Consider the following 27358-nt stretch of genomic DNA (forward strand, 5'->3'; position numbering starts at 1 on the left):
CCTCCTCAGGGCGAGGGCTCATCACACTCTTCCCCTGCTCCAACGTGGGGTCCCACCCACGGGAGACAGTCCTCCACGAACTTTCTCCAACGTGGGCCATTCCCACGGGCTGCAGTTCTTCACGAACTGCTCCAGCATGGGTCCTTTCCACGGTGTGCAGTCCTTCAGGCACAGACTGCTCCAGCGTGGGTCCCCCACGGGGTCACAAGTCCTGCCAGAAAACCTGCTCCGTGGGCTCCTCTCTCCACAGATCCGCAGGTCCTGCCAGGAACCTGCTCCAGCGCAGGGTTCCCACGGGGTCACAGCCTCCTTCAGGAACCCACCTGCTCCGGCGTGGGGTCCTCCACGGGCTGCAGGTGGATATCTGCCCCACCATGGACCTCCCTGGACTGCAGGGGGACAGCCTGCCTCACCAGGGTCTTCACCACGGGCTGCAGGGGAATCTTCGCTCCGGCGCCTGGAGCATCTCCTCCCCCTCCTTCTGCACTGACCTTGGTGTCCGCAGGCTTGTTTCTCTTACATGTTCTCACTCCTCTCTCCGGTGGCTGTTTTCCGCGTCCCAACTTTTTTTTTCCTTCTTAAAAATGTTATCACGGAGGCGTTACCACTATCACTGATTGGCTCGGCCTTGGCCAGCGGCAGGTCCATCTTAGAGCCAGCTGGTATAGGCTCGCTCTCTCTCGAACACAGGGGAAGCTTCCAGCAGCTTCTTAGAGGAGCCACCCCTGTAACCCCCCCCGCTACCAAAACCTCGCCACATAAAACCAATACAACAGTGCTTTAGAGTTCATTAAAACCACGAAAAAGCAGGCAGGCATAATATTTCATAATAATGATTTTAAAAACCAACCAGTCCAGCAGTGGGGAAGTTAAGTGACTGAGGTTTAAGTGAGATAAACAGGAAGGACTTAATGGTTCTGAAATAACACCATCAATTCCTGTAGGTATGTTAGGAAAGAAGCAGCAGGATGCTGTTAAATGTTGAAGATGGTAAGTGGAGGGGGGAAAATGGCATCCTGTTTTCTCTGGGTGCTGAGGAAAATGACCCATGGCTCAGAGCCACAGCTGCTTTAAAAAGTGTAGACATAGAGTGAGTTGGAAGGTCATTTGGTAAAAAGCCATGCTTAGAGCAGGAGGCTGTATAAACATTTAACTAAACTGGGAAGGAAGGAATTGGCATAAGAAGCAATGAGAAACACCATGCTGATGATACTTTTTTTGAGATGCAGCAACATTGAAGCTCAGCTAGAAAAACCTTTTGTCCTTTCTGAGTGTTTCTCTGCCTCTTTGTTTAGCTTAAGATGGGCAAGCAGGATCTTTAGTCTGTTTGTTGAAAAGGGGTGGCATTTAGTAGGGATGCAGGTCACATACAGATGTTCCGTTTAGTTGAATAGGAGTCTGGGGGATGCTCTGTAGCATTTCTGTGTAAAAGCTGACATTTAGTGCTGTCATTACTTTTGACAAGTCAAAACCCTTCTGTAAAATTCTCCCCAGAAGAAGCTGTTATCTCCAGTGCTATATCAATGTTGATTAAATTGTTATTTTTATTTCAGATCTATGAGGCTCAACCAGAGATCTCCAATTCTTTTAAGACTTCAGAGTTTATTCCTCTTCCCAGGTTGCTTTCTATGGTGATGGTAACAACAGTCCCTGCAGTGTGCAATAAAATAATGTTCACCCAAGGTCTAAATGTAAGAGCAGCTTATAGTATTTCATTGGATTTTTCTGTCCCAGTTAATACCATTTGATTTAAGTATGTAATCATCCAAGAAGTTTCTTAAGTTGATTAATTACATATGTTTTGTATTGTCTGTCCCAGCATAAATCTGGCTTGGGGAAGCACTGGAAAATTAATTAAAACCCATTGATACTGCTTCCAAGAGACATTCACAAGCACCAATTTTGCCAACACTCACTAGTGGTTTAGGCTGGGAATCTGAAAACCTACAGATTCTTTCCTGCAAGCCAAGGTTTAGGAAATAATTCATTAACAAATTTTAACATATATTCAGAGTACAGATTATGTGCAAAACATAAGAGGAAACACTGAAATGTCATTAATTCAACTTCCTTCTTTTAGTTACCCAGCACAGTAGTGAAGCACAGCATACTGTCACTTCTATCAATGGTTCTGAGAAGAACCTTGAAGAATATTGAGTACTGTTTGAATGAAGAAACTTGGCAAAAGTCAGAAATCTACACACCGTCAGTGATGCAGGAATTCGTACAGCTGTACAGAGAAGCCATCAGCAAGGTACTAAGTAAAAAGAAAATTGGGGTCTAACATGAGTCATTTTGCAGCAGGTAACTACTCTACGCTTTCTCCCCAAGTGGTTGTGGCCTGGGAGCCAGGAGATAGTATCTTTGGGCAGGAGGATGGGAAGACTGTGTGTTAAAAGGTGTTAATAACTGGTGTGGTAGTAGACTACATTTCCTAACACAGCTAGCTGATGGAAATGAAAATTAAATTTTGTTGTGAGACAAATTTGTAACATTGACAGCTGTTGTGCTGCAAATGAATTCCAAGAACAGGCTCAAAGCAAATTCTTTTCCTGATTTCAACTAAATTGTAGCCAGCGGACTTCACTCAAGAGTTAGAAGTTAACTAGACAAGGTAGCACTTGAGTTGGAAATATACCATGAGGATGAAGAACCAAACAAAAATTTTTCACAGGAAGCTTTTTCAGTAAAATGTTCTTTCCAGTATTTATGTTCTACAGAAGTGAAAGTACACTACTTGATTTCAGATCTTTTTCTGCTTGCATACTAGGTCAGTTACAACCTTTGTGAAGAGCAGCAAATCCTTGTGTTGGTTTGTTGTGAATATTTTTATCACAGTAGCTTTGTCTCATGCAGGAGAGCTGTTGCAATTTACTCTTTCTGCTTTTAGCTTTTACCAGACATGAACAATATAGTGGCTGTCTGGCAGTCCCTTCTGAAGCAAGGGAGAGAACACCACGATGGCCAAGAGGAGAAAAGGGAAAGTGCTATCTCCACTGTGAAGGCAGTGACTGAGACACCAGAAGTTGCTGAACAGCATGGTAGGCAAAGCAGGTGGAGTTACCCCTTCTTACATGTATAGAATAGGTGTTGTGAAATCCTCATCCCATGTAAGGTCATTCACTTCAGCAGAGTCCAGATGTCACGTGTGCATTTACTATTCATCTTTGCTTTGTTCAATTCTTCAGGCAGTTTAATTCTGACCAGCATCAGAATTGCCTAAGAACAGAGTTTGACAAATAAATTGCCATTGCTACTAGGAGGTTAAGCAGTTTGACTTTCTGCTGTCACAGAATTACAGAATGGTTGAAGTTGGAAGGGACTTCTGGAGGTCATCTTGTCCAACCCCCCTGCCTAAACCCGGTTGCCCAGGACTGTGTCCAGACAGCTTTTGAATATCTCCAAGGATGGAGACTCCAACAACCTCTCTGGGCAACCTGTGCCAGTGCTTGGTCACCCTCACAGTAAAAAAGTGTTTCCTGATGTTCAGAGGGAACCTCCTGTGCTTCAGTGCGTGCCCATTGCCTCTGGTCCTGTCACTGGGCACCACTGAAAAGGGCCTGGCTGCGTCCTCGTTGCACCCTCCCTTTGGGTATTTATATACATGGATGACATCCCCCTGAGCCTTTTCTGCTCCAGGCTGAAGAGTCCCAGCTCTCCCAGCCTTTCCCCTTAGGAGAGATGTTCCAGTCCCTTCATTTTCTTTGTGGGCCTTTGTTGGACTCTTTCCAGCATGTCCATATCTCTCTTGTGCTGGGGAGTCCAGAACTGGACACAGCACTCCAGGTGTGGCCTCACCAGTGCTGAGTAGATGGAAAGGATCACCTCCCTTGAACTGCTGGCAATGCTTTGCCTAATGCAGCCCAGGTTGCTGGTAGCCTTCTCTGTGGCAAGGGCACATTGCTGGCTCATGTTCAACCTGGTGTCCACCAGGACCCCCAGGTCTTTTTGTGCAATCTGCTTTCCAGTTGGGTGGCCCCCAGCATGTACTGGCAAATGGGTTTGTTCCTGCTCAGGTGGAGGGCTCTGCAATTCCCCTTGTTGAACTTAACCCTCCTGTCCTTGACCTTCCTGTGCTAGTAGGAGTATTTTGCAGCCACGCAATAAAACAGGCAGCAAAACTGATAAGCCTGAAAAATAATTTTTTGAGGAATTTTCATTTGGCCAAGTTATTTTACCATGAGATCATTTTTTTGAAGCTGTTAGTTACTGTGGCTACACAAATGCTTGTGTCGCTGTAGTACAGGAAGAGAAACATGCAAGTGTTGTAAGAGGCAGAGAGGATTGGAGTGAAGGCTTCAGTATTCTTCTCTCAAAATTAGTGTCTCTCCTGAAGGACTTGCTTTCGTAGTCTCATTGCAGGGAACTGGAAGTTTTAGTACTCTCTGTAGCCTGGCTAGCAGCCTGCAATATTTTACTTATAGGCTGAAGATAAATCTGCAGCCAGTTTCATGTCCTTCACAGGGCATATTCCACAGTGAGACTTCAGGGAGCAGAGAGTTTTTCAGTGTATGTCATTCTATGTGTGGCTTTAGGCAGCAAAATAGTGGTCAATGCTGACACTCCGAGGCTCTTTATTGGTAGAGTGCTTGCTGAAACCAATGGAGCAACTAATCTCTAAAGTGCTGTAGCTGTAGTTTCTCTGCATACTAGGGTGGTAATACGGTATCACTTACTCTCAGCTCACCTTTTACAGCTTTATTTGCACTGTGGCCACTAGAGAATTCTTTTTGAATGGGAGTTGAGACTCAGGCAAACAAAGACAAAGTTTATGCGTGGCATCCAACCAGTTGTTCATAGCTCCCTGAGGGAGACCCAGTTAACAGGAAAAAAGTAGGTGTTTAAAAAAAGTTTTGGCTGCCCTCCATTTATTTTGCTTCCTTTTCATTAGTGACTGGATAACAAGTAGCTTTTATGTGTCCTCATGTTATAAACTAAAAGAATATGTAACTGCTGAGATAGCTTTTCCTAAGAAGTAAACAGATGCCTTAACTGGGGTTGGTGTTTCTCTCATACAGATACTTGTATTCCTCTTGCCAAGAGGTCACATTGAGAAGGTATTATTTTGGAAGAGGGAAGGCAAAGAGAGAAACCTTTAACTGAAGTAATAAATTAGTAACAAATTAGTGTACTGTCTCCTGTACTTCCCCAGTCAAACCTACCTGGCATTAGGTAAAAATATTGTCCCCAGAAACCAGCAGCATGACCATATCCTTTCCTTCACTTTTTTTCTGTTGTTCAGCCTTAATTTAAACAGTAGTGGGACTGATTGGATTCTTATAGTGAGTGTTAAAATGTTGAGGTTGTCTTTTATCCATGTGAGCACTTTCAGATCAAATTAGAAATGGCAACTGCCAATTTAAGCAGTGAATAAGATGATTTAGTTTTAAAAGTATTCACACAGGAGTGCTGGAGAAGGAAACTGGGGATTCCATGGTGGGGGGGCGGTTCTGTTTCTTCTTGTTCATGAGGAAGATAACCGATCATTTCATGGGCAAGTCTATTGGGAATACAGTTAGTAATTCTTATGTTGGATAATGCAGGTGCTACACTGTGCTCTCTTGGTCTGAAGGAAGGAGGAACTAATTATGTAAACACTTTGTTTAGGTTCAGATGATGCTGAGACACTGTTTCTGAAAGCTGCACTGCTTCAGGTCATATGCCTTTATCAGAAGGTTGTGCCCCACTTGGTAGCACGGAGCAACTTTGATTTTAGCAAGCTGCTAAAAGGTACGCGATGGGTATTTCTAACCTTTCATTGTTTTCTCTGGCTGTATACAAAGTCCACAGCAGAAGGGAATGTTTGCCCTTATGTGTACATAGGGAAAGAACTGTTTTCTAAAAGTAACCCATTTTAGTTTCTTCATTGTGTTGGCATTTATTGTTGCTATTTCTGCAGTGCTCTGGCACTCTGCCCTCTTAAATTCCATAGCTGCTCTGCTACACTCAATTGTTGTAAGTGGTAGGTTGCGCTACAGTCTTCCTCTTTATGAGTCATATTCTTGCAAATATTTGGTCTTCATGGGGTTTTAATTCTAATGTTTCTGAGGAAGACTTATGTCCAACTCTTAATGAGATTTGAGTGTGTAATTCTCCTAGACCTGTGTCAACAATCCAACATAAGTAAGTTATTTCCAAACTCTTATTAGCTGCAGTGATAAAGAATTTTTTTTAAAAGTGTAGTTCACAGAAGGTTTGGGGTGGGGGAGAAGCGTGTACCAATTCACCAGTCTCCTCTGGAAAATCTTTCAACATTCAAGTATTTTTTTCATTTGCTGTGTCTTGAATTATTTTATCATAGTTTGGGAGTGTGTGGGGAGAACAACAGAATTCTGTATGGTACTATCTCCTGTGGAAAATCTGTATGAGGAAGCACTTTAGCAATATTGTTGTATTTTTGTCTCTGTTGTCATGTTCACGGAGGGTATTCCTGTTCATACAGCAGAAGTAAACAGAGACGTTCTGTACCTGCTTAATGCAGTAAGGATGATGAGCCACAGATTATGGGCTGTGAGCAAGATCCTCCAATACTGCTGGTGATACAATAAATACAGCCATTTAAAATTGAGTCTGTAGGAGAGAGCAAAATGTTATTTGGGCGTCATTGCTGTCTGTGGGCCACCAGAGCTTGTAGGCCACCAAACTAGAGCAACTATCTGTGTTTTAGGCAGGTCTGGGATGTGTAAGGATGGGAGTTATGCAAATGCCTTAATTAAAGTCTGTCAGGGGAAAAAGGGGCTTTAAACACCCCCCCACCCCCAATCAACCCCAAAATCTCACTGTGAGTTTTTTTTCTCCTTCTGTCAAAGCATATTTAATTGGTTTGTATACTTGGTGACTCACCAAATCACATACCCTGTTTATCCCATTATTGCTTGCATTGGTCTGCTTTCTTCAAAATGGACAAAAGGCAGGACACCTTTTTGTGAGGCAGAAATCTTTTATGGTATGTTTTGTTACAGTATGAAATAATGAAGTTGAACAGGCTGGAAATTAAATGTAATGAAGTGAGCCTGGATATTAATTTTTATGAAAGATGGTATGGTGGAAAATGATAGCGTAAATGAATCATGAAACTTCATTCTCTCAGATGCCAGCTTGGAGTTCTGTTGTTCCTTCCCCTCACCCTGATTGAAACATACGCTCCAAAGGCAGCATATTTTTCTACCTTTTAGCAATATGTTCTTTAAACAGCTGGTACAGTTTTATTGTTTGGTCTTGCTGTTGGCTAGACTTTGTAGTGAGTTTTTAAAATTTATTATTCTCTCTCTAATGTAGACCACAAAGACACTACACAGACTATGAAAAGCACATTGACATCTAAGCTTTATACAGCTGATCTCTGTAGGTAACTTAACTGCAGTTAAAGTGTAGGCAGGTCAATTTTTGGAGCACACTGCAAAGGTCTCTGCGCAGCTTTGTGACCTGTAAGGTGAATAATTCTGAGGTTATGCCACAGCAGTTGTTGTGAGCAGATAATAAAAGTAATGTAGGGAGAGACAAAAGTGTAAAGTTCTATTGCCTGTAGCAAATATTGTAATAGAATAAGCATTAAGATTTATTATTGACTTAAATTCTGTGTTTCAGTCTCCAGTTTATTCATCTCTAGGACACAGCTTTTCAGGGTTGCTGAGACTGATAGAAAAGTTTTTGTATTCCCATGCACCAGCAACGGCTTGTGCCAGAGGCACATGTTAGACTCGCCCTGCTGAGGGCTGGATTCCAACCTTAGGTTGGCCAAACATAATTGTAGTGTCTGCGGTATGAAAATTTGTGGATTGCCAGCTTATCTCACAGTGGTGGTTTGAAACCCTAAATGACTAGTGTTCCTGAGATCTCAGGAATATACACCAGAATAAAGTTGACTGTATTGCTTTCAAACCTCAGGTATTGTCACTGAAAAGGGCCTCCGAGAGGAGGTCCCTCCTGTTCTGCAGCACCATATACTGAAAGTGGCTTTGGAACTTCCTGCAAATAAATTTGCCTGGTTCAGAGTACAGGTAAGAGATTTCAAGGCAGATTTATGTTTCTTTAGCCTGTTGTCCTCAAATCTTTACATCTGGCACTGCCTAGTTTTAAACTAGTCCCAGTCCAGTTGTTTTAGGAGGTGACCCTTTTGTGAAACCAGTAGGAATTAATAGTCTTAGCATTAGTGAAGAATCCCTTCTGAGCTGAAAAGTTTTTCTACAAGGGCAGAAATTTTTGCATCCCTGACGAGGGCTGGTTCCTTCAGCTCTTCTTGTCTTTGGAGAGGGGCACGAGTGAGAATTTGCTGGTTTCCACTTGTCTGGAAAGCTTGAGATTTCAGACTGAGGAAATGAGCTGCTGAGGGGAGCCATCCCACCGATTCCCAGAGAAGATTCTGTTATTTGTTAAGGCTGTCCCTCCTCTCCACAATTACTGGAAACCTTCAGGGCCCCTGCCCTCTTCTTTACTGCAGGCTTGCTTTTCATGTCTGGAGCAAAGAGTGGGCCTAGCTTTGGAGGGAAGCAGAGACATCCATGGGTGTCGTGACTGTCACCCTCCCTGTCTTGTAGGAGATTTTCTGTCCTCTCCAGTTGGCCAGAAAGGAAGTGAGGAGAGCTAAGAGTAAGCAAAGGAAAACCTAGCAACGGGCAAAGACGCTATCTTTTTGTGGCTTTGCACTTCTAGTACAAAGAAGTTTTAACAGAAGAGATAAAAGCCAAATCTGGCAATATTACAGAGGATTGCGGTTGTTAGACATCAAATGCAAGTCAGTGAGAAAAGCAGGGGAGCTGGCTTGAAGGATTGTCATTTGATGTTCAGATAGTGTTCGGCATCCCTGTGACTTGCATTGTTTTCCTGTTCTTTGGGGATCAGTCTTTTAAATGATTATATTTCTTCTTCAGACAGTACTTGTAGGAAATCTGAATTCCTGGGGATAACAGAAAGAGAAGTAGAATGGATGGCTGAGGAGGAAGGTGGCTTTATCTTGGACCCTTGTATTAGTTGGTGTTTCTCTTACTTCTCTCTTCTTCCACTTTCCAAAAAATCATTGTATTCATCTTCCTGGCTCACTGAATGTAAAGTAGTATAACTGATCCCATTCATTTCTAGTCTTGGTATTTTTGGCCAGGTCTATAAAATAATATATTACATATCTACTTCAATGCAGCATAATCCTGTACAGTGTTGCTGTACCAGAGGAATTTTAATATATTTTTCTTTTAGGATGTCTCTGAGACAGAGAAGGTATCTGGTGAAAAATCAGTATTCTACTTACTGTTGAAAATGTTTGTTACAAGTAACCATTCTCATCTGAAAATTTCAACCAAAAAACTGATCATCAAGGTAAGTGTTTGATCTGAAGTATGAAGATATTCACTGTATACCATTGGTCTGAAATTTCAGGATTGTAAAATTTTTTCTTAAGGCAGATACCTTTACTGCATAGTTGTGTGGTCAACAGAGTTGTCTTTCTGTTTTCTGTGACTGTTCTTGGAATTTTCTGTCAGGTAACTACCTATTAGCTAAATGTTCTTGTTGTGGTTTAACCGCAACTGGCAACTAAGCACACACAGCCGCTCACTCACCTCTCTTACAGTGGGATGGGGGAGAGAATCAGAACAGCGAAAGTGAGAAAACTCGTGAGCTGAGATAAAGACAGTTTAATAGGTAAAGCAAAAGCTGTGCATACAAGCAAAGCAAAATATGGAATTCATTCACTACTTCCCATCTGGAGGCAGGTGTTCAGGCATCTCCAGGTAAGCAGGGCTCCATCCCATGTAACGGTTACTTGGGAAGACAAACACCATAACTCTGAACATCTCCCCCTTCCTCCTTCTTCCCCCAGCTTTATATGCTGAGCATGATGTTGTATGGTCTGGAATATCCCTTTGGTCAGTTGGGATCAGCTGTCCCAGCTGTGTCTCCTCCGAACTTCTTGTGCACCCCAAGCGTACTCGCTGGTGGGGTAGGGTGAGAAGCAGAAAAGGCCTTGACTCTGTGTAAGCACTGCTCAGCAGTAACAAAAACATCTTGGCGTTATCAACACTCTTTTCAGCACAAATCCAAAACATAGCCCCATACTAGCTACTATAAAGAAAATTGACTCCATCCCAGCCACAACCAGCACAGTTCTGTGAAAGTAAATGCTGTCAACTGAATGTGCCGCAACAGTTGATGAAATAGTAAGGAAAATGTATTTAATGTTTGCCCGCCCCCCTAGGCTGAATTAATTCTGATACTGTAATAAATCAATGTAGTTTGTGCCTGCAAAGGTCTTGACATTGATCAAAAAGATATTATTTTTGATTTTTCTTTTTTATTCTCATTTACTTAATTTGTACTTCGTCATTCTAGCCTTCCTAAAGCTTTAGCTAGTTTGCGAAATAGTCCTGTTCATTACAGTCTGATACAACCTCTGATGCAAGGAGTACTTTTGTCTTAAAAATTAATTAAAATCCCATTTTGTGCATATAAATAAGTTATCTGACTTTTCAGAAGTGCTGATCAACTACAAGTCTCATGAAGGCATCAGTGGCTGTTGTTCTCGGTATCTTTTTAAAACTGGGCATCTTTTAGTTATCTAAGTAGGCGTAGAGATCTACATTTAAAAACAAAGCCAACCAAACAACTGTCCCCGCCAAGAGAAAATCCAAAAAGCTGTTCTAAGCCCTGAACAGGGCTCCTTATGCAGTGTCCCATAGTAATAGTGGCATACAAGTTTGTTTACAGCTTTGTGCATTTAATTTCTGCATTTAGCTTCAATCACAGGGTGCAATTGCAATGTTCAATTCACTAAACCAAAGTTACAGTGATTGAATTAGGTTTTAGTTGCCCTTGATCCCTGCAAGGGATTAAAGTCAGGTTAACTTTGTCTCACAGTAATGCACATCTCAATCAAAAGCTATCCAGTACAGTTTTTCTAGTGTATTTGGATTCTTTTGCTGAGTGGAGACATGGGCTGCCTGACTCATTCTTGTTTCCTGTTTTAGGTTCAGTCCGTTTCATTTTCTCTGAGGAGAATACAGGAGCAGTGAAGTTAGGGCAGTTATGTCAGCAGAAAGGCTGCTAAGAATAGATGTTAATGAGTGTGTTTTGCTTATTTTTCAACACAGTGCCATATAATTGGAAGGCATGTTTTTGGATTTCACATTCTGTTCCTGCCTGTTTTCATTAGAGCTGCAAGTGTATTTCTATTTCAAGACTGCCAAAAATAGTTAATTATTTAAAAATGAATCCTTTTTTCTTATTTTTTTTTCTTTCTTTCTTTAAATGAATTATCCTGTCAGATTCGTGTAAGCAACGGTGTTATTTTTGTAGCTGCTGGTGGTGTACCCAGGGTAAATGTAGAGCAAATGAGCCATGATGGCTTCCTTTGTTTTTTCTGTGTGGGGAGAAACAAAGGCACAGATTAATCCCACGTAATTACAGTCGTTTAATGTAGGTGCCAGGGTTAGGAAGCTGGTCAAGGTTTCTTCTCTTGTTGAGAGTGAGGCGCAGGTGGTTCTACAATTGTGCAATTCAAATCGCCTGTCATCTGGATTGTCCTTCAGACAGCCGTTCCTCCTTCTCCTCTTCTTCCTCCTCCTCCTTTGTTTCCTTTACAGGTGGAGCATAGGGTCACCGAGTTCCTGATTTAGGTGCCTCAGATAAGGGCCTGAATTTAGAGAGCATAGAAGTAGGCAAAAATTTCTAAATATGTTAATGCCTGTTACTTGATTGTGGTAAAATTGTGTCTACCTCACCACCCACAGCAACTGTGAGTATGCCTACGCTTCTCTCTGGACCTTGCTGTGGTCAGGACCTACTGTTATTTGACTGTTTACCCATCTGCTCAACTCTTTTAAGTACAAGTAGCCTGACTTAGATTTAATTTAGCAATGACTTTTCCTTTATATTACATTGGTAGTTCTCACCCCCCCCCCCTACAGGCTGGTTTTAAGGGTATGGTGCTTTTTTTTCCTTGCTGTAATGGTGTAAAGATGTACAACCCTCTTGAAGCAGTACAGCCTGCTCCCTTGGAATTATAAAAATAAGATTTACTAAGGTGGAGGGAACGAATTCTCTGTGTCCAGGCAACTTTGACTACAGTAGGGTTTGTGCTGACTGACTACTGGCAACAGAAGGTTTTGATGTGGTTGGACCGAAAGTCCTGCTAGCCTTTATCCCGGCTCTTACCTTTGGCTGTGCCTTAGGGGGACCTTCCTTGCCAGTGTGGGAGACAGTGTTGTAGTAGTCCCTCTTGCAGGGGACACATCTGGTGTTTCAGGCCGCGTGATGGGACAGGGGACACACGAGCTCAGTTGCAGCTGTCCAACATGTCAGGCTCTTTGCAGGCGGGGACCAGGAAGTGGATTGGCCCCGGCTGTGGCTCTGTGCCGTAGTCAGCTGTCTTCCTCTGTGCCCCTGCACCGTAGGCCTTGAGCAATGAAGCAACAGAGAGGCTGCTGCAGTGAGCAGCACTGCAGGTAGCACAGCGGCCTCTCAGTCTGCTGCATACTGCCCCGGCACATGCTTGGTTCCTGTGTCCCGAGTGCTTGTAGAAGTCCTGTATTCCAAATGCATGGGAATGAACATTCATAGTGAGATCGCCATGTGCTCGCTGCCCGGTCTGGTGAATAAGTGTTTGCAGTGTACTTGAATGGGGTGCATATAGGATCCATCCCATATGCATGGTCAGTGTGAGGGCAAGAACCAAGGGGAGTTGTATTGGGTTTGTGCTGCAGACAGCAGGTGAGAGGAGGAGTGCTCTGAGAGGACAGGAGCAGAAAGAAGTTGTTCTGAGCTGATTCTCCCAGTTGTGAGAGAGTAAGCCATGTTTTGCCTCTTATTTTGGTCATTCTTCAAGCCCTCCTTTCTGTGCCCCAGGACTGCTTCTTGCCCTTTCTCTACAGAGCCTGTGTGTGTCTGGCAGAGCTCAGTGGGTTTCATTCATCGACTGTAACATAGTCATGCCTCACCTCTTGCTGTTCTTGCTGAGAGAGCAGTAAGCAAAGAGCCGTGATGAAGACACTAGGCCTTGGTCCTAGTTACACTAAGAACAGTCTTGGGAGGTACTGTTTTAAAAAAGGCGTTCAGTTTTACCCTCTGTTGTGCAGTTAGAGTGGCCGTAGTCAGTGGGAATAAGGCCTCTTGAACTGAGGGGGTGAGAAGAGAATGACAGATATTTCTTTTAATCAACCTGCTCTTCTTTTTTTCTTTCCAAGAAGAAAACATGAAGTTGCTAGACAAAAAGATCTGTGCTTTTTTGGGCTTTTGTATTTTAGTTGTTTTGGTGTTTTTTTTAAACCCCCCCTTTGGTTTTCTGGACAGGTTTTACGTGACAGCGGGGTGTTTGAGTACACGTGGAAGGAACTTTCAGTTTGGCTGGAACACTTGGATAATACAAAAGAAGACAAAAAGGAAGCAGTGATTCAATTTTTGGAAAGGGTAACAACTGTTCAAATTAGCTGAATAAACAATGCCAAGAATAGCATTAATGGAAACTAATTATTTTGTTGCTATTTTTGAGAAACCTGTCAAAGATCAGTGAATGAATTCTGAGAAAAGCAGTGTTTGTACTTCTTTATACAGAGCTGACACCTTTCTTGTCTTGGGTGGGAGGACAATGAATTGATTTGGAGGAAAATTAAATCCAGAAATATAAGTTGTTTTTACAGCATTGTTGATATAAGGGTAGAGTGTTGTGTGTGGGGGTAGCTCTTATCTCCTCTTTTCTTCATGTGGCCATACCTTCCAAAATTATCAGACTTAAGTAAATTGTAATCTTTTACAAGAAAAGTTGACATTTCCTGTTTACTTTTCAGGATGTTAAATGCCCACTGCTTCCTTTTCATTGCAGGTTCCCAAGGGACTCAGTCTGTGGTAGCACTTTAAGTGCGAAATTGCAGTGGACATTTCTTTTTCCATCAGACCCAATGTCCCATGTGCAGCAGTAACCATAGGCAGATTCCTCCAGAAGTATATGGAAGTTGCCTTCCTAAAACTTTCCCAGCTTCCAACCACTTTTAGCACATAGTTTTTCTTAACAAGATATGATTCCCGTAGACTTAATAGCCTGTGCACTTATGTTTCTCTCTCAACCCTTGTTAACAGATCCTGTTGAAACTGGTGACAAACCCCTATCCATATACAGATAAAGCAGCAGACCTTGTTCAGGAAGCTAGTGTGCTCCAAGTTAACATGTTTAAACAAGACTCTGATAACATCAGCATCCCCATCTCTCACATTGACGGTATGTGGTGATTCCCTCAACAGAGAATTCCAAGACTTCATGCTAAATTTTCTAGCCCTAATCTGCAAACTGATGACTGATAACCATAGAAATCCTGCTTAACTAAGGACCTACAAGATAGAGCCCTCCAGTTTGTCTTTAGTATCAGAAGTAGTAGTCTGAATTGCAAAGTTACCACCTTACCACCAAAAGTAATTTCTGATGCAGCTACACTGTTTTAATAGTATTTTAAATCTCTCTTCGCACTCCTGCAGCAGCATTCTAACTAAAATGAAAACTATTACAGTTCTTCTCCCTGGGACTGCTCATATCTTCATCCAGGAGGAAGGGGCTGGGGTCCCTAGGGAACTTTCTTACTCCCAGGCACACAGTTAGAATTTTGCTGCTCCTGCTTTCTGGGACCAGTCACAGCCTTACTGCAGACTCAAAATTCTGGAGATGTGGACACTTGGACAACTTACCATGTGCTAGCTGTTCTGCTATAATAGTCCATGCGTAGGATTTTGCAGTACATAAATGTAAGATAATTGAGGTAGTTTAACACAGTGCCAGATGGATCAGTTGCCTTGAGCTGACTGTATTACAGAGACGTAATGCCAGCCATGGAATACATGGTATCTTCTTCATATGTTAAAGCTGTCTTTGACTGTTTCATGACCAGATGTGGTTCTCTGGCCATGTAAACCTGAGAAGCTCTTCAAGGACTTCTCAGGATGTTCTTTTAATGGGGAAGTGGCTGCTTCCTTCGTACTTTCCCATATATGTTTCCTGTCACTGTTATGCTCTGATAGTCCTTACCTAATGCCATCATGATAGCAGTAGGTTGTGCACCTATTCCCTTTCCTTACTTCTGTCAGCTGGACAGCGGTGTTGAAAGGCAAGAAGTAAGGGTAAGCATACAGTAAAAGACAGTGATTTTTACAGTTGCATTTACCGTTACATCGCTAGACAAGTGTGCCTCATCCTTTTTTCTGCTTTGGGAATTCAGAAGCTGCCTTGTATTCCTGGAGTGTTTGGTTCTACCTCTGTTGTTTTCTAATTAGTCTGAATCCTCTGCTTACGTATTTTCTTCACTTAATAGATGTCCTGGATATGATGGATGTCCTAATTGAGGGCAGTGATGGCTTAGATGAGGAAATTGGGTTCACTTTAAATGAAGACATGATTATCCAAACATTTCCATTCAGTGCTATTGTCCCTGCTGCATTAGAAGCCAGGAATATACTGTTGCTTCAGACTGAAGATGGAACAGGTACAGACTTTTTTGTTTCTGTGTATCATCTATGCTAGTGGAGCACAAGTGGAATCATTTTTACCCAATGAGCTCCTCAAGACATTTTATCTTCATTGCAAGCAGAAGGAGGTAGAGATCCATGGTCTTCCCTGCTCAAAAGAGGCATTAAAGCTTATGAGGTGCTTCTGTCCTTTTTTCCTGACTCTAAAGCTCACTCTTGGTTTCTGGAGTAGGGAAAATAGATGGAAACGCAGGCATTCTATAAACTGCCATTTTAATCTAGGGAGCTCCTAGACTGTGGGAAAACAAACTTGTCCACGTTAGAAAAACAGAGCCTACTTTTCCCCTATGAGATGTAGGGAAGTGGAGGAGGAGAATGACCCCAGGCTCTAAGGACAGTATAGAGGGGACTGAGGAGCGTATAGAGACACTGTCCCTGCGTTGACAATTTTGGCCTGGAAGCAGTTGCGCTTCAGTGACAGGGTGTTTTAAGCACAGAGTATGCAAATTGTGAGAGGAGGGTGGTTTCAGTGGCTGTAGGCAGCTCTTCCACTGACACTAGTCAGTAGGGAAGAGAGGACTGGACTGTTGAATAGAAAATGAATGTGTTTTCCAAAGAAAAATTCTTCAGAGATGAAGCTCCAGGGGCGAATGTTGCAAAGTTCTACCACCTCCTTGAGGAAAGGATTTGGTGGAGTGAGGAGTCACAGAGGCAGCAGTTGGCTTCAGAGCAGGATTTGCCAACCCCGCAGCACCTCACTAAGTCCTATGTGTATTTGGCTGTTGAGTAGCACCTGGGGTGGGACTTAAAGTCCCAGTTCTGAAAGGAAATGCTCCATATTTAACCAGTGCATGTTAACCTGGATGTGTTCCCCCCAGTACAAATCAGTTCTCCTCTTAGGTGGTGCTTGGCTGTCCAACAGAATACAGACAGGTTTAGCACAACACAGTAAAGGCAGAGTTAGTTTTATGCTTGTCTGGAAGGAAACAGGCCAACCTGAGCATGTGTCTTAAAGTGGAGTGATTATTTACTTCAACAAGGACTACTGTATGGAGGATTTTTCCAGATAACCTCAGTGGGTCAGGAACACTTGTCTAGCTTATCACAAACACCTTTTAGTCCTGTTCAGTACTTTTCTAAATTATGCTATATGGCCTGTTGCCCAGGCCTTAAGGAAAGAGGGTTGCCCTAGTGTCTGTGCTCATGCAGCTTACTTCGGTCAACAGAATTTTTATTTTTTTATTTTGCTTTTCTAGGAGCACACATCGTAGAGTATCTTATTGCCGTTTTCACTGACCTCCTGCACTCTCAGAGAGAACCCCTTGCCCTCTGCTTGATGTATCAGCTCTATGATAAAGATCTGCAGTCCCTGAAAGTTTCTAAGTATCCTCAGCTCTACCAATTTAACCAGTACTATAAACTCTGGATACCCCAGCAATCTCAGGAACCTGTGGTATGGAATATCTGAAGTCACTTGAATGCTTGAGCCAGTATTACTATAAAACCTCACAGTACTTTCCATCAGAAAGTACATTTACATTAAGCTAATTCTGTATTGCTTCTTGATCACATTGAGACACAAATTTGCTCAAGGGCTTTTCTCTAATGACACAAGAGGTCTTTACTGTGGTTGGGAAGTGAAGCCAGGGCTCAAGGGTTGTATGCAATCACCTAGGCTACAGCTCCTCATCAGGCACAGTGTAGCATAATGTGTGATGTGGCCCGAGGAGCCAGTTTACAGTGGTTGGCGTTCATGCAGGTATGGGTTGGGAACGCACAGACCAGCTGTGCTAGGTATTGATGTGTTTTTCTGTTAGTCCAGCAGTGACCATGTGCAGATTCCCCATGGGACACCTTTGTCTAGCTCTGTGATAACAGCACTGTACACATGGGCTCCTGGAACTTCAGTCCTGATTTCAGTATATAACTAATTTCAAAACAAAGGTAACTGAAGAAACTTTTGATTCATGCTCATCTTTATTTTTCTCTTATGTTTTTTCCATTTTAAACAGTTTAAAAAATGCAAAGAAGTATGCAAAGAACCTGCTATGGCCCTGGAATCTGTATTTACAATTTTGCTAAGGAAAGCCTATGAGAGAGGAAGCAGTACTTTACTGGAAGATGATATCCAGACAAAATTGAGAGACTTGGCTTCCCAGCTCCCGCCTGAACAGCTTTTGTTAGGAGTAAAGCATGTGTTGCTATACCTGAAATCTACAGTGGAGAGCTTTGGCAGTGTAAGAGCAATATTGTGATGATATTGTGGGTTGGTTTGTTTTATTTTAATGCAGAAAGTACAAATGACTTGGCTGTTAAAACTTAAGGATCCAGTTCTGCAGCTTTTTCACATACTCAGCTCTCACTGAGACTATAGAGCACCAGACAAACCTGCACCTAATTTGTAAACAAACGTCCATCCTAATTGTTGAGGAGTCTTGGATTTACTTTGCATGGGTTACCTTACTGATCTATGCGTAGTGCAAATAAACTCCAGATTTTAATCCAGCTCCTGGGTCTCCATAGGAAGCCTTTCCAGAGAGTGAAATTCACTGGCCTGTGTTACACCAAAAGTCACAGTATAGACGAAAATCTATAAATATTTGTTTGGCGCCCTGTCATTGTTGTTAGAATCAGGTTTCTACAGAGGGGAGTGATTCCTTCTCCTAGAAAAGGTTGTAATCACAGAATTTCTTAGTTAATTTCTGTTTCTGTCAGATAATTATCCTTCTGCTCCCATACCTCTCTTTTCTCAACTTCCAAGGTGTCTGTATTTTCACAGCTTAGTAAAACTTTTGGTCCTCACCTTGTTGACCTCTATGTGGACCTGCTGAACAGCTTGTTGTGCCGGGGAAATCAGGTAGAGTTGGATAATCAGCAGAAACGAGAAGACCATCAGACTGAATCAGATCTCTTTATGGACGAGCAATCTCTGATTACAGAGGAGTCTTCAAATGACAAGGTACCAAATCCCTTGATACGCAGGTCAGAAGCTCACCTGTTAGTAAATTTTTATTCACTAGGGAAGTAGTCATAAGTTTTGCTGAACCATTAATTAAAGCAAATGATCTTGAACAATTTTTGAGCACAAATTATGTTGATATATTTTCACCAATCACCAAAACATGGAACTGGCTAAAGGTGACAGAGAACAGGGGATCTTGCAGGGATCGGGCTTTGTGCCTCGATAATAGTCATGCGGATTTCTGGGATTTCAGTTAGGATTAAAGTGTGTCTGTCACGTGCTTGCTGTATAAGGTCTTGAATAGGATTTTACTGCTTTGTAGAAGCATTACTATAGCTTTTGCCAGGTCCTCAGAAGGGCAGGGAGTGAACAGATACCATACACTGTGTATTTCACAGAGTTATATTGGATGGAAACATGTTGATGCAGGGAGATGGCTCTTAAGGTCTAGGAGGAGGACTTAGGAACTTTGAGCATGTGGTCCAGCAGTTACAAAACTACTGGAGATTTGACCAAGTTGCATCACCCACAGTCTCACCCCTGAGCTGGAATATGGTCAGGAGAGGTCCTGACAGAGGTCACTCACCTCTGCAGAGGAAATTCTATTCCCTAAGCCCTGTGTAAAGCCTGTTTATGAAAATCATGTACTTGAATGAGTGAATTTTTGCCTCCCTTTCATCTGTTCTGTGGATTTGTGGAGATTAGAATGGAATTGTATTGACAAACCCTAGAATATACAGTTTTCCCTGGAAATGTGCTAAGACATGTGGAGAATGTTCAGTGGAGGCATGCCTCCCACATCATAAATGTTGGAAGAATGGTGTTTATGTGCTTGTAATTCGTTAATATTTTTATCCTCTGACCAGTTAATAGACAATTTCATGTTCAGTAATTGTAATTAACAAGCTCTGGAAAATAAGCAGATGAATGATGTTGTTTGGTTGGGTTTTTTTCCTCCACAAAATATAATTATCCATTCAGTGATATTGTTACAACCATTTGTTACAGACACTAGAAGATACACTCCTGTTGATTTTCAGACATCCTACTCTGGAGAGTTGGTTCCTGGCTTTAGAACAACGTTCTCTTCCTCAGCACAGTTTAAACCCTATCACTGTAAAGCTTCTGTCGGCTTGCCTCAATTCTGGTGTGCTCCAGCTGTTGAAAACGGGTGCCCCGATGTTGCAGAGCATGGATCACAAACATGTGTTATCGAAGTATTTTGAAGCTATCACAAAAAGTGTCTTGAAAGAGCTAGAGGCTGTGGGGAAAGACAGAAGCCAGGTCTCTCCCAAGAAGTCTCACCAGCTGGAGGCTCTGGAGGAGTTGCACATATACATGACTGCAGCTCAGCTGAAAGAGATCACTTTAACCATGCTGCGACTTCCTGAGATGAGCTTGACTACTCAGAAATCTGAAAAATGCCCTAGAAAAGGGAAACAGTTAAGCTTCTATGGACAGACTTTGGTGCAGCTCCTCACAGAGAGCTACCAAAGGCAGCCCCAACAAGGAGAACTACTGCTATCCACAGAACACATTAAAGCTTTGGGGATATTGATGTCAGCATCAGCCAGCAAAGATTTGGAGAAAGTTTTCCTTCAGGCTCTCCAAAGCGAGCCAGTCCTTGCACACGCAGTTAGTGTAGAGGTGCATGTTCGTTGTCTTAACCAGAGGTCAGAAACCTCCCTTGCCATTGTGGGCATGCTGATAAAACACTGTAGGACTCACCTGCTGCAGTTTGAGCTGTGGTGTCTGAGCAGTGCCACTGGAAAGTACCTCAGGAAAAACATGGAGAGCTTTCTTCCACTCATTAATGTGTATTTGCAATGCAGAGACCAGTATGATTTCACCCGACCTTCCACAGGTAAAGCCACAACTGATCCCTATTTGTGATTTGGGAGGCCAAATTCCCATTGTAGGCTCTGCTGGCCTTAAAGTCTTTGATTGTCTGCGCAATAAGTAGAGGTGGTAAAATTTGTATGTCTAACTTCTAATGATTCTCCTATAAGTACCTTTGCAGCATAAAAGGTAAAGGACTGTAGTGAAGGTTGGCTGTTAGACTGAAGCAAAGTACTCTTACAGTTGCTGTTGCCCATTTTCTTTTTTGAAGCCTTTATTTAATACTTAGTGCATGTGAAAATCTGTCTTCATGCTTATCTTGGTAAAAACTTTTTCTCGGGCATACATAGAACACTGTCTGGTGAGTAGAATGTCATAGCCATATGGTTTTGCAGAACATAAGCTTTCACTTTTACAAGTGTAAGAGTCCAAAACTTTCTTCTAAAATAAATCTCCAAATACAGCTTCCTACAGTAATGCCTTCCTAAGCTGACAGTCCAAAACTTTCCAGTACCAACAGCAGCATTAAATTGACAAGACTGCTAAATTTTCTACCAGCCAAACGGTGAGTTAGGATTCAACTCAACAGAACAGGATCACTTTGATTTCATTTCTCTTATTGCATAGAAATGCAAATAGCAACAGAAACAGACTGACTGTAGCTGTTGGTGGAGAAGGCTAGCTCTATCTAGGAGAAGTTCAAGTAGTGAAAAGACCTTGTCAGCACCCAGGAAAGTAGAGGATGGTTAAAGAACTAAGCCTTTCTCTAGCACCTAATGCACACCAGTGGTTTCATGCTTGACCATAGAAGGCGAAACTGCTGTCTGACTGTCTTGATTTATAAGGTATCTGATAGCTGTCTGTTGATGTGAGAGAAAATTTCCTTTGAGCCCAGGGTCAGAGAACTGGTAAAGTTTCATTCTTCCTGAGAAGCAAGGACAAAGCTTCTTATCAGGAAGTTGTCCTTCTTTTGAAGGTCTGCATTGTTTGCCCATGTCTAATCATTTCAGCTGTGTAGCAAGGGGTTGTCTGGTACATATGCTAAATAATTCCTAATGGTGTTATGGAGCAATACAGAGTGCACTTCTCTGTAGCAGATTAGCAGCTACTGTAGTATAATTTCCTAGAAACTAAGTAATCTGGGCCTTGATTAGAAAAGTGATTTGGGATTTTTGTAATTATAAGTCTATTGTTGCTTAACACACTTAGATGGTGGAACCTGTGCCCCCTGTTCTCTCCCAACAGTTGTCTCAGCTGTTACACCTGTTTTGAGGAAAGCTCTGTGGAAGGAGCTCTGCGGTGTATTTCAAGACACAGAAGCATTGCATGAGACCACTGTGAAACTGCAAGTTCTTTCAAAGTTGTTGCCATCTTCAGAAAGCAAAGGGCTGCGAAACCTTATCGACCAGCTTCCTGCTGCTCTTGAGAAAGCAGAAAATAATGAGAGGTAAGCAAATCCAGTTGCCCTGTTTCAGGACTTGGTTTGTGACAGATATGCATGAATGCAAATATTGTGAACAATAACAGCATCCTCTCCTCAGAGAATCTGTCACTTTATGCTTTGGCAGCAAGACATCTTTAACATATACAAAAAGCATGTTACAACATTAAAAAATGAATAAATATCTTCCTGCAGTTGGACAGTGGCAGATGCCATATCTAGAATGCTTGAAAACTCTGAAGAGCTGCATTCCTGGAGGAGACGCCTGTTATCAGCCTGCTTGAAGGGATTAGTTGTCATGTACAACAGCAGTAAAGATGAAAGCAAGCCAGAAGTTGAGAGGTCCATGCTGCTGAGGCTAGAAGAATTATTGGTGAGACTTCTTTTTATCTGCACTGTCAGAATGTGACTGTGTGCATATGTGTTACCGTGCTCTTGTTATCTTGGATAAATATAAATTGGACTTTATTTTCTATTTTATAGATTATGGCTTCTATTGGCTTTTAATAGCTTTTGCAGGGTTAACTTGGCCCTGCTAATCCTTTATAGGAAACAGTGTTGAGTTGTTGTTGATGATGGATTTCTGCTAACAGTCCCCTTTGAAAACCAGAGTTTGAGATGTTCAGGAGTTAAAGGTTGCTAATGGATGTTTTTATTTTAAAAAAAAAAAAAAAAGTGATAGAGACACTTCTGACAAGACCCACCTGCCATGCCCTCTGAAGTCTGTGGCAGAAATTTGGTTGATCATCGATAGAAACCAGGACTTCGATCATAAAGAGCACTACTTGATCATTCTCTCTGTACTACCGGGTTTTTTTGTAGTTCAGTAAGGTAAGCAGATTCATGCAAGATGTAAAAATGAAGGTCTCTGCAGGCAGCAAATGCCTTTGACCTCTTGCTGGCTTCTGGTGAGACTCCATTTTAGGACATGACTGATTGTGCAGGACAAGAGTCTTGCAGGACCTGAGGGGCCACCTCATAGTGTTCTTCCTAATGGTGTTCACAGGCTGGATGAGGTTAGCACCTACTATTACTGGGACTGCTGGCATGTGCAGCTGTCAGTCTTCTTAAAACTGATTGTTGTTTATTGTGGTTTATAACATTTCAGGGAAGATCAGTTTTTGTAAAGAACATGTATGCCCAGTCACCCCTGTTAGCCACATGCAAAGGTTGGTTAGCTTAAGCACGTTGTAGGTACACAAAAACTTAGTACTGAAGTCTCTTGCTTTGACTCACTGACTTTTTATTCCTTTCACACTTTGGGAGTGTGAAGAGTTTCAAGACTCTGGGTTTTTTGGTACCTACAGACCAGCTTGCTTTTTAATTGCATATAGCCCAAATGCTCCGTTGCTCCCAGGACCAACAAAACAAGACTGTCGGTTTCGTTTGAATCGGGAGGTAGGATTGTTGTATCCAAGAGCTTTCTTCCGTGTTATCCTTTGATCATACCACCTGAATGTTTGGCTTGCATGTTGGTAGTTTGTCTGTTGAACAAAAATTGCTGGTCTTGATGATCTGTAGAAGCTCTGTGTGCTAAATGTAAACATCTGGTTTTACTTACTACATGCACAGTGCTTTGTTGAAGAAGTGGACCCAGATGACTGGTACAGCCTTGTGAAGACAGGACTCAAGTAAGTAATTCTGAGATATACCAAAGGTGCTGTAGGAGGCACAGTTCTGTTCACTTGGCCTTGTCCTGCTTTATACTGGAAATGCCCTGTCTCCCTTGAATTCAGTCAGATTTGATGGTGCTCCTTGTTTCTCAGGAAGCACTTTATGTCACATCTGCTGGCTTCATTAGAGCCTGAACCTGCACAACTGCAGGCAGATTTGAAATTTGTGCTCCAGTTAGCATAACTAACATAGCTAACTGGATAGCTGGACTAGCTTCTTTTCAACTGGCATAAAGAAGCTTTATGCTCATATAACTTCTTTTCTTTTTATTTAAGATATTTCTTAAATACAATTCATATGAAAACAGAATTGGATTTTTCACCTTTAAATGTAGACCATTTAAATAAAAGAAATTAAAAATAGTTTAAGATAATCTTAGCTTCTCTGGAGATAAAAGTGTTACTCTGAAGGGTTGCTGTCTGAAGGGTTAGCAGGCAAAATTCTAATCCTTTATTAAGATCAGTGCAGCTACAAGTGTGACTGTGTGTTGATTCTCCTTTATTTTTTATAATTAGATACCAGTATAGTTTAAAAAGAATTAAATCAAAACAGCTCAGGGAAAGAGTTGTATGTGGTTTTGTTTTTTTTAATTTGTTGTGGTTTTACTAAGTTTGCTTTCTTTGCAAAGTTCTCATTACTTAAACAGATTGTTTTCAAGCAGGTTTCCTTGGGTTTGGTTGGGATCTGACTTTTCTGTGGTCCTTATTTCTAAAGGTACCGCTACAGAGATGAAGCATTTTTGAAAGTCCTGAACATTGCTATTCAGTTATTATACAAGAAAGAATCCTCACTTAGTCAGAGCTTAGTCAAGCTCTCCAAACTTCACATGATGGTCACGCAGCACTCTCTATTTTTGTCAGCCATACTGAGGTCAAGAGAAGAAGACTGCACAAACATCCAGACAAGAGGTTTATTTTAATCTTCTTCTCTTTAACTATATTTAGTAATCTTGTCTTTCTCACATTATATTCTACCCATCCAGTAACTTATCCACCTACATACACTTGCAGAGCTATTAAACAATTCTAGAATATTAGCACTTGGTTTTAAATTCTACCTCTGCTTAGATCCAAAAGTTGCATTCATTTTATTGCTGTCAGTTTTAAATACTTATGTTTCTAAAACTATGGAAAAGGTGGATTTGGGGTTTTTTGTTTGTTTTTGTTTTTTTAACCCTGTTGAAATCTTGAATTGATTCTTTTGGTTTCTGTGATGCTGTTAGTATGAGATCACTGAAGTGCATATAGGTTCTGTTAGAAATGTGTGTAATGTTTAAACCTATTTTAAAATAGGTTGATACAGAAGATTTTAAGTTGATTTTGCAAGTTGTATCAAAAATGTTAAATTAATCGATGTGTATTTGATATTGCAACCTTTCATGAGGAATAACCTTCCATGAGGAATATAAATTGGGTGCTAGTTCATGTGTAGAATTGCCTTTGTTTCTTCATCTCTGCAACAGAAATACTACCTGACCTTGAACCAATCATTTAATCTACATACACCTCAGCTTTTCTCCACTGTACAGGGCTTTGAGATTCAGTGACTGAAGGAGCTGCATAAGAAAAGGGGAGGAAATTCTCAGGGCAGCATGTTGATAACAAATTTTGTGTGTATTGGTGAGCAGCATGTAAACAAAAGCTCTTGCGAAGTCACAAATTCAGTGAAATTAAAAAAAAGTAATAGATTTTGCTGCTTACTGTATGCGTTTTACCTTTTGAATGTATTTCAGTAGAGCAGCAAGATGGATTCTTTGAGGCTAACTTCAGTAATTCAGAAGTTTGGTGTGAAGAGTGCATTCATTCAGGCTGTTGGTTTTATGATCTGTTTTGCTTTGATGTACGTTTTATATTCTTGTAGATACTAGGGGAAAAAGCCCATGCCTTTTCAGATACTGGGAGTAAAGAAATCTGGATTCAGGTCTTGAATCTGCCACAGATACCCTATTTACCTTTGAGTAACCTGATCACATATTTGTTCTGTTTCTCAGCTAGTTATAAAATAAAGGTGGATAGTTTTTGTATGGCCCACGACAGAGTTCCTGTAGCTTGCTAATTAATTGGATTCTGCAGTGATGACCTCTGTTTAAATGCACAGTATAGAAGCATTTTGATAAGTTACTGCAGCTGGGTTGTGAACTTAAAAGTTCTTGTTGTAGCTTCTTGAGTAGCTTGGGGAGGTTGCTAGGATGTCTGCCTTTGCTCTGTGCAACTCCTGAGCTAATTTCAGATGCCTTCCTGGGAGAGGAGGGAGCCACAGTATGGTAGGATGGCATATAGGACTTCTTTTTAACCAGAGGGCAAATGTGTACACGTGGAAACTTTCTGTAGGGTAGTATGCCACATTGTGGACCTTAACTCGCAATAACATTTGTGTGTCCAGCTTGGAAATACTGTTTTAACTTCTTTAAAAAAAATTGTTCCGCTTGAATTAAATGCATTGTAGTCATCCTTTAGTGTAGTCAGGGAAACGTTTTTTGGTATTTATAGAGATAGATCTTGATCTAAAACGTACAGTACTCTGTGTGCATCTATTTAGAGAGGGTGTATGTGTGTGGGGGTATTTATATACGCACTATCTAACTGAGAGAACAACAAAGCTAAAGCTGTGTGTTTATTTCAGAGGCCTTGGTAGATATACTGCTGACAGTTGTGAAACTCAGCCCTTCTCTCTGTGAGAGCAGTCACCTTGCTGTGTTGCTGGGTGCCTATGGGGCTACACTGAGCACTGTAGGTAAGTGTGTGAGCCTGGGAAAGGTACTTCCTACTAGATCTGGTTTTCATCTTCATAGGTGACTGACTTTGGGTTTCATCTTGGTTTTTAGATCAGAAGATACTGCTACTACTTCAGTTATATGAGAAGAATAATCAAAGTCTTATAAATTCCAGGTAAGCTGACCGCCTTCCTTTGTTCAACTAACCGCATGCAAATAAGCAGTCTCACAATTGGCATTTTCCAGGGTCTTGTTTTTAACTGAGATAAACAGTGAGCAAGGTCAAACCTAGAGGTGAATGTTGCTTTGGGAAACATTTTTCATATGTATTTCATATTCTTAATGTAATTCTTGTGTGTTGCCCAAACTTCTGGGTGTCTGTGGGTTGTGTGAGGGACTGTCTCATTTCAGTAGTCCCTCATTCTCCATAGTAAGAACCCACTGTAGGGATTTCATCACAGATGAAGGCCAAAGCACAAGTTGCTAGTGTAACTCCTTGCTCTTCCCTGTTCCCTTGGGATACAGGATTCACCACTCAGCACAGCCCCTGCGCTTTTCAATGGTCTTGCCCCTGTATGCATGATATTCAGCTCTGGTGCTTTGCTGGAGAGGAGAGGAATATACCAGTGGAGGAGCAATGTATAGACTCCTGCATTAACACATGTATTGTTAGTTTTGGGGTACTGATATGGTATCAATGCCTTCCTTGTCTTTCAGCAGTCTGGACTGTAGCTGTCATTATAGCGCAACTGTGCAATACATCTACATGCTTCATAAGAGAGAACCGTATATCGTAGAAAATAATCAGTTTCTTTTCAGGCCCTGTGTCCAAGCAGTCCACAGGAAAGTCTGTTGCTAACAGTTCTTACATACACTGATGGTTTTGGTCTGCCTTGCTCAATTGCACTTTTCTGTCTTTGAGGTGTGGGCATATATATTAACAGCAGTGCAAGAGTACTGGCTCAGGGAGCAGGACTGGACTCTGAATTAAGAACCTCCCTTAGCCTTGTCTTAGAATATAGATAATCCTTGTAGCCTGTGAAGGGGGACAGGAAATGAAAGTTCATGTTAGCAGGGAATCAAAGTGGCTTCCAGAAGCCAGGGCTGCATCCTGCATAAATCTTTACTGAAAGTGTTTGCAAATGGGAGGGTGTTATGTGAGGAGGAGACTGATTTCAGAGGTAGTTAGGTTCTAAAACTTTTGTAGCCTTTTGAAAGGAGAAACAATTTCGTACTATACCCTGAAGTGAATTGGTAGCCAGACACTTCGTTAGGCTTGGTCCCAGCACTGAAG

At 41.8% G+C, this 27358-nt stretch overlaps 1 protein-coding gene across 1 annotated transcript in view; it reads left to right on the forward strand.

Moving 5' to 3' along the window:
• URB1 (URB1 ribosome biogenesis homolog) overlaps positions 1-27358 on the forward strand; it is a 58195-nt gene that overhangs the window by 14741 nt on the left and 16096 nt on the right. Inside the window, exons 10-28 of the mRNA XM_069785246.1 lie at positions 1554-1691; positions 2081-2254; positions 2891-3041; positions 5608-5730; positions 7888-8000; positions 9193-9312; positions 13279-13395; positions 14062-14200; positions 15282-15452; positions 16692-16888; positions 17448-17672; positions 18215-18394; positions 19406-20261; positions 21482-21683; positions 21873-22050; positions 23250-23308; positions 24066-24259; positions 25974-26084; positions 26176-26239. Of these exons, the coding sequence (XP_069641347.1) occupies positions 1554-1691; positions 2081-2254; positions 2891-3041; positions 5608-5730; positions 7888-8000; positions 9193-9312; positions 13279-13395; positions 14062-14200; positions 15282-15452; positions 16692-16888; positions 17448-17672; positions 18215-18394; positions 19406-20261; positions 21482-21683; positions 21873-22050; positions 23250-23308; positions 24066-24259; positions 25974-26084; positions 26176-26239 (3512 nt within the window). The remainder of the gene's footprint in view (positions 1-1553; positions 1692-2080; positions 2255-2890; positions 3042-5607; positions 5731-7887; positions 8001-9192; positions 9313-13278; positions 13396-14061; positions 14201-15281; positions 15453-16691; positions 16889-17447; positions 17673-18214; positions 18395-19405; positions 20262-21481; positions 21684-21872; positions 22051-23249; positions 23309-24065; positions 24260-25973; positions 26085-26175; positions 26240-27358) is intronic.

Source organism: Haliaeetus albicilla, chromosome 6, assembly GCF_947461875.1.
Source record: "Haliaeetus albicilla chromosome 6, bHalAlb1.1, whole genome shotgun sequence".
NCBI classification, from domain to species: domain Eukaryota; kingdom Metazoa; phylum Chordata; class Aves; order Accipitriformes; family Accipitridae; genus Haliaeetus; species Haliaeetus albicilla.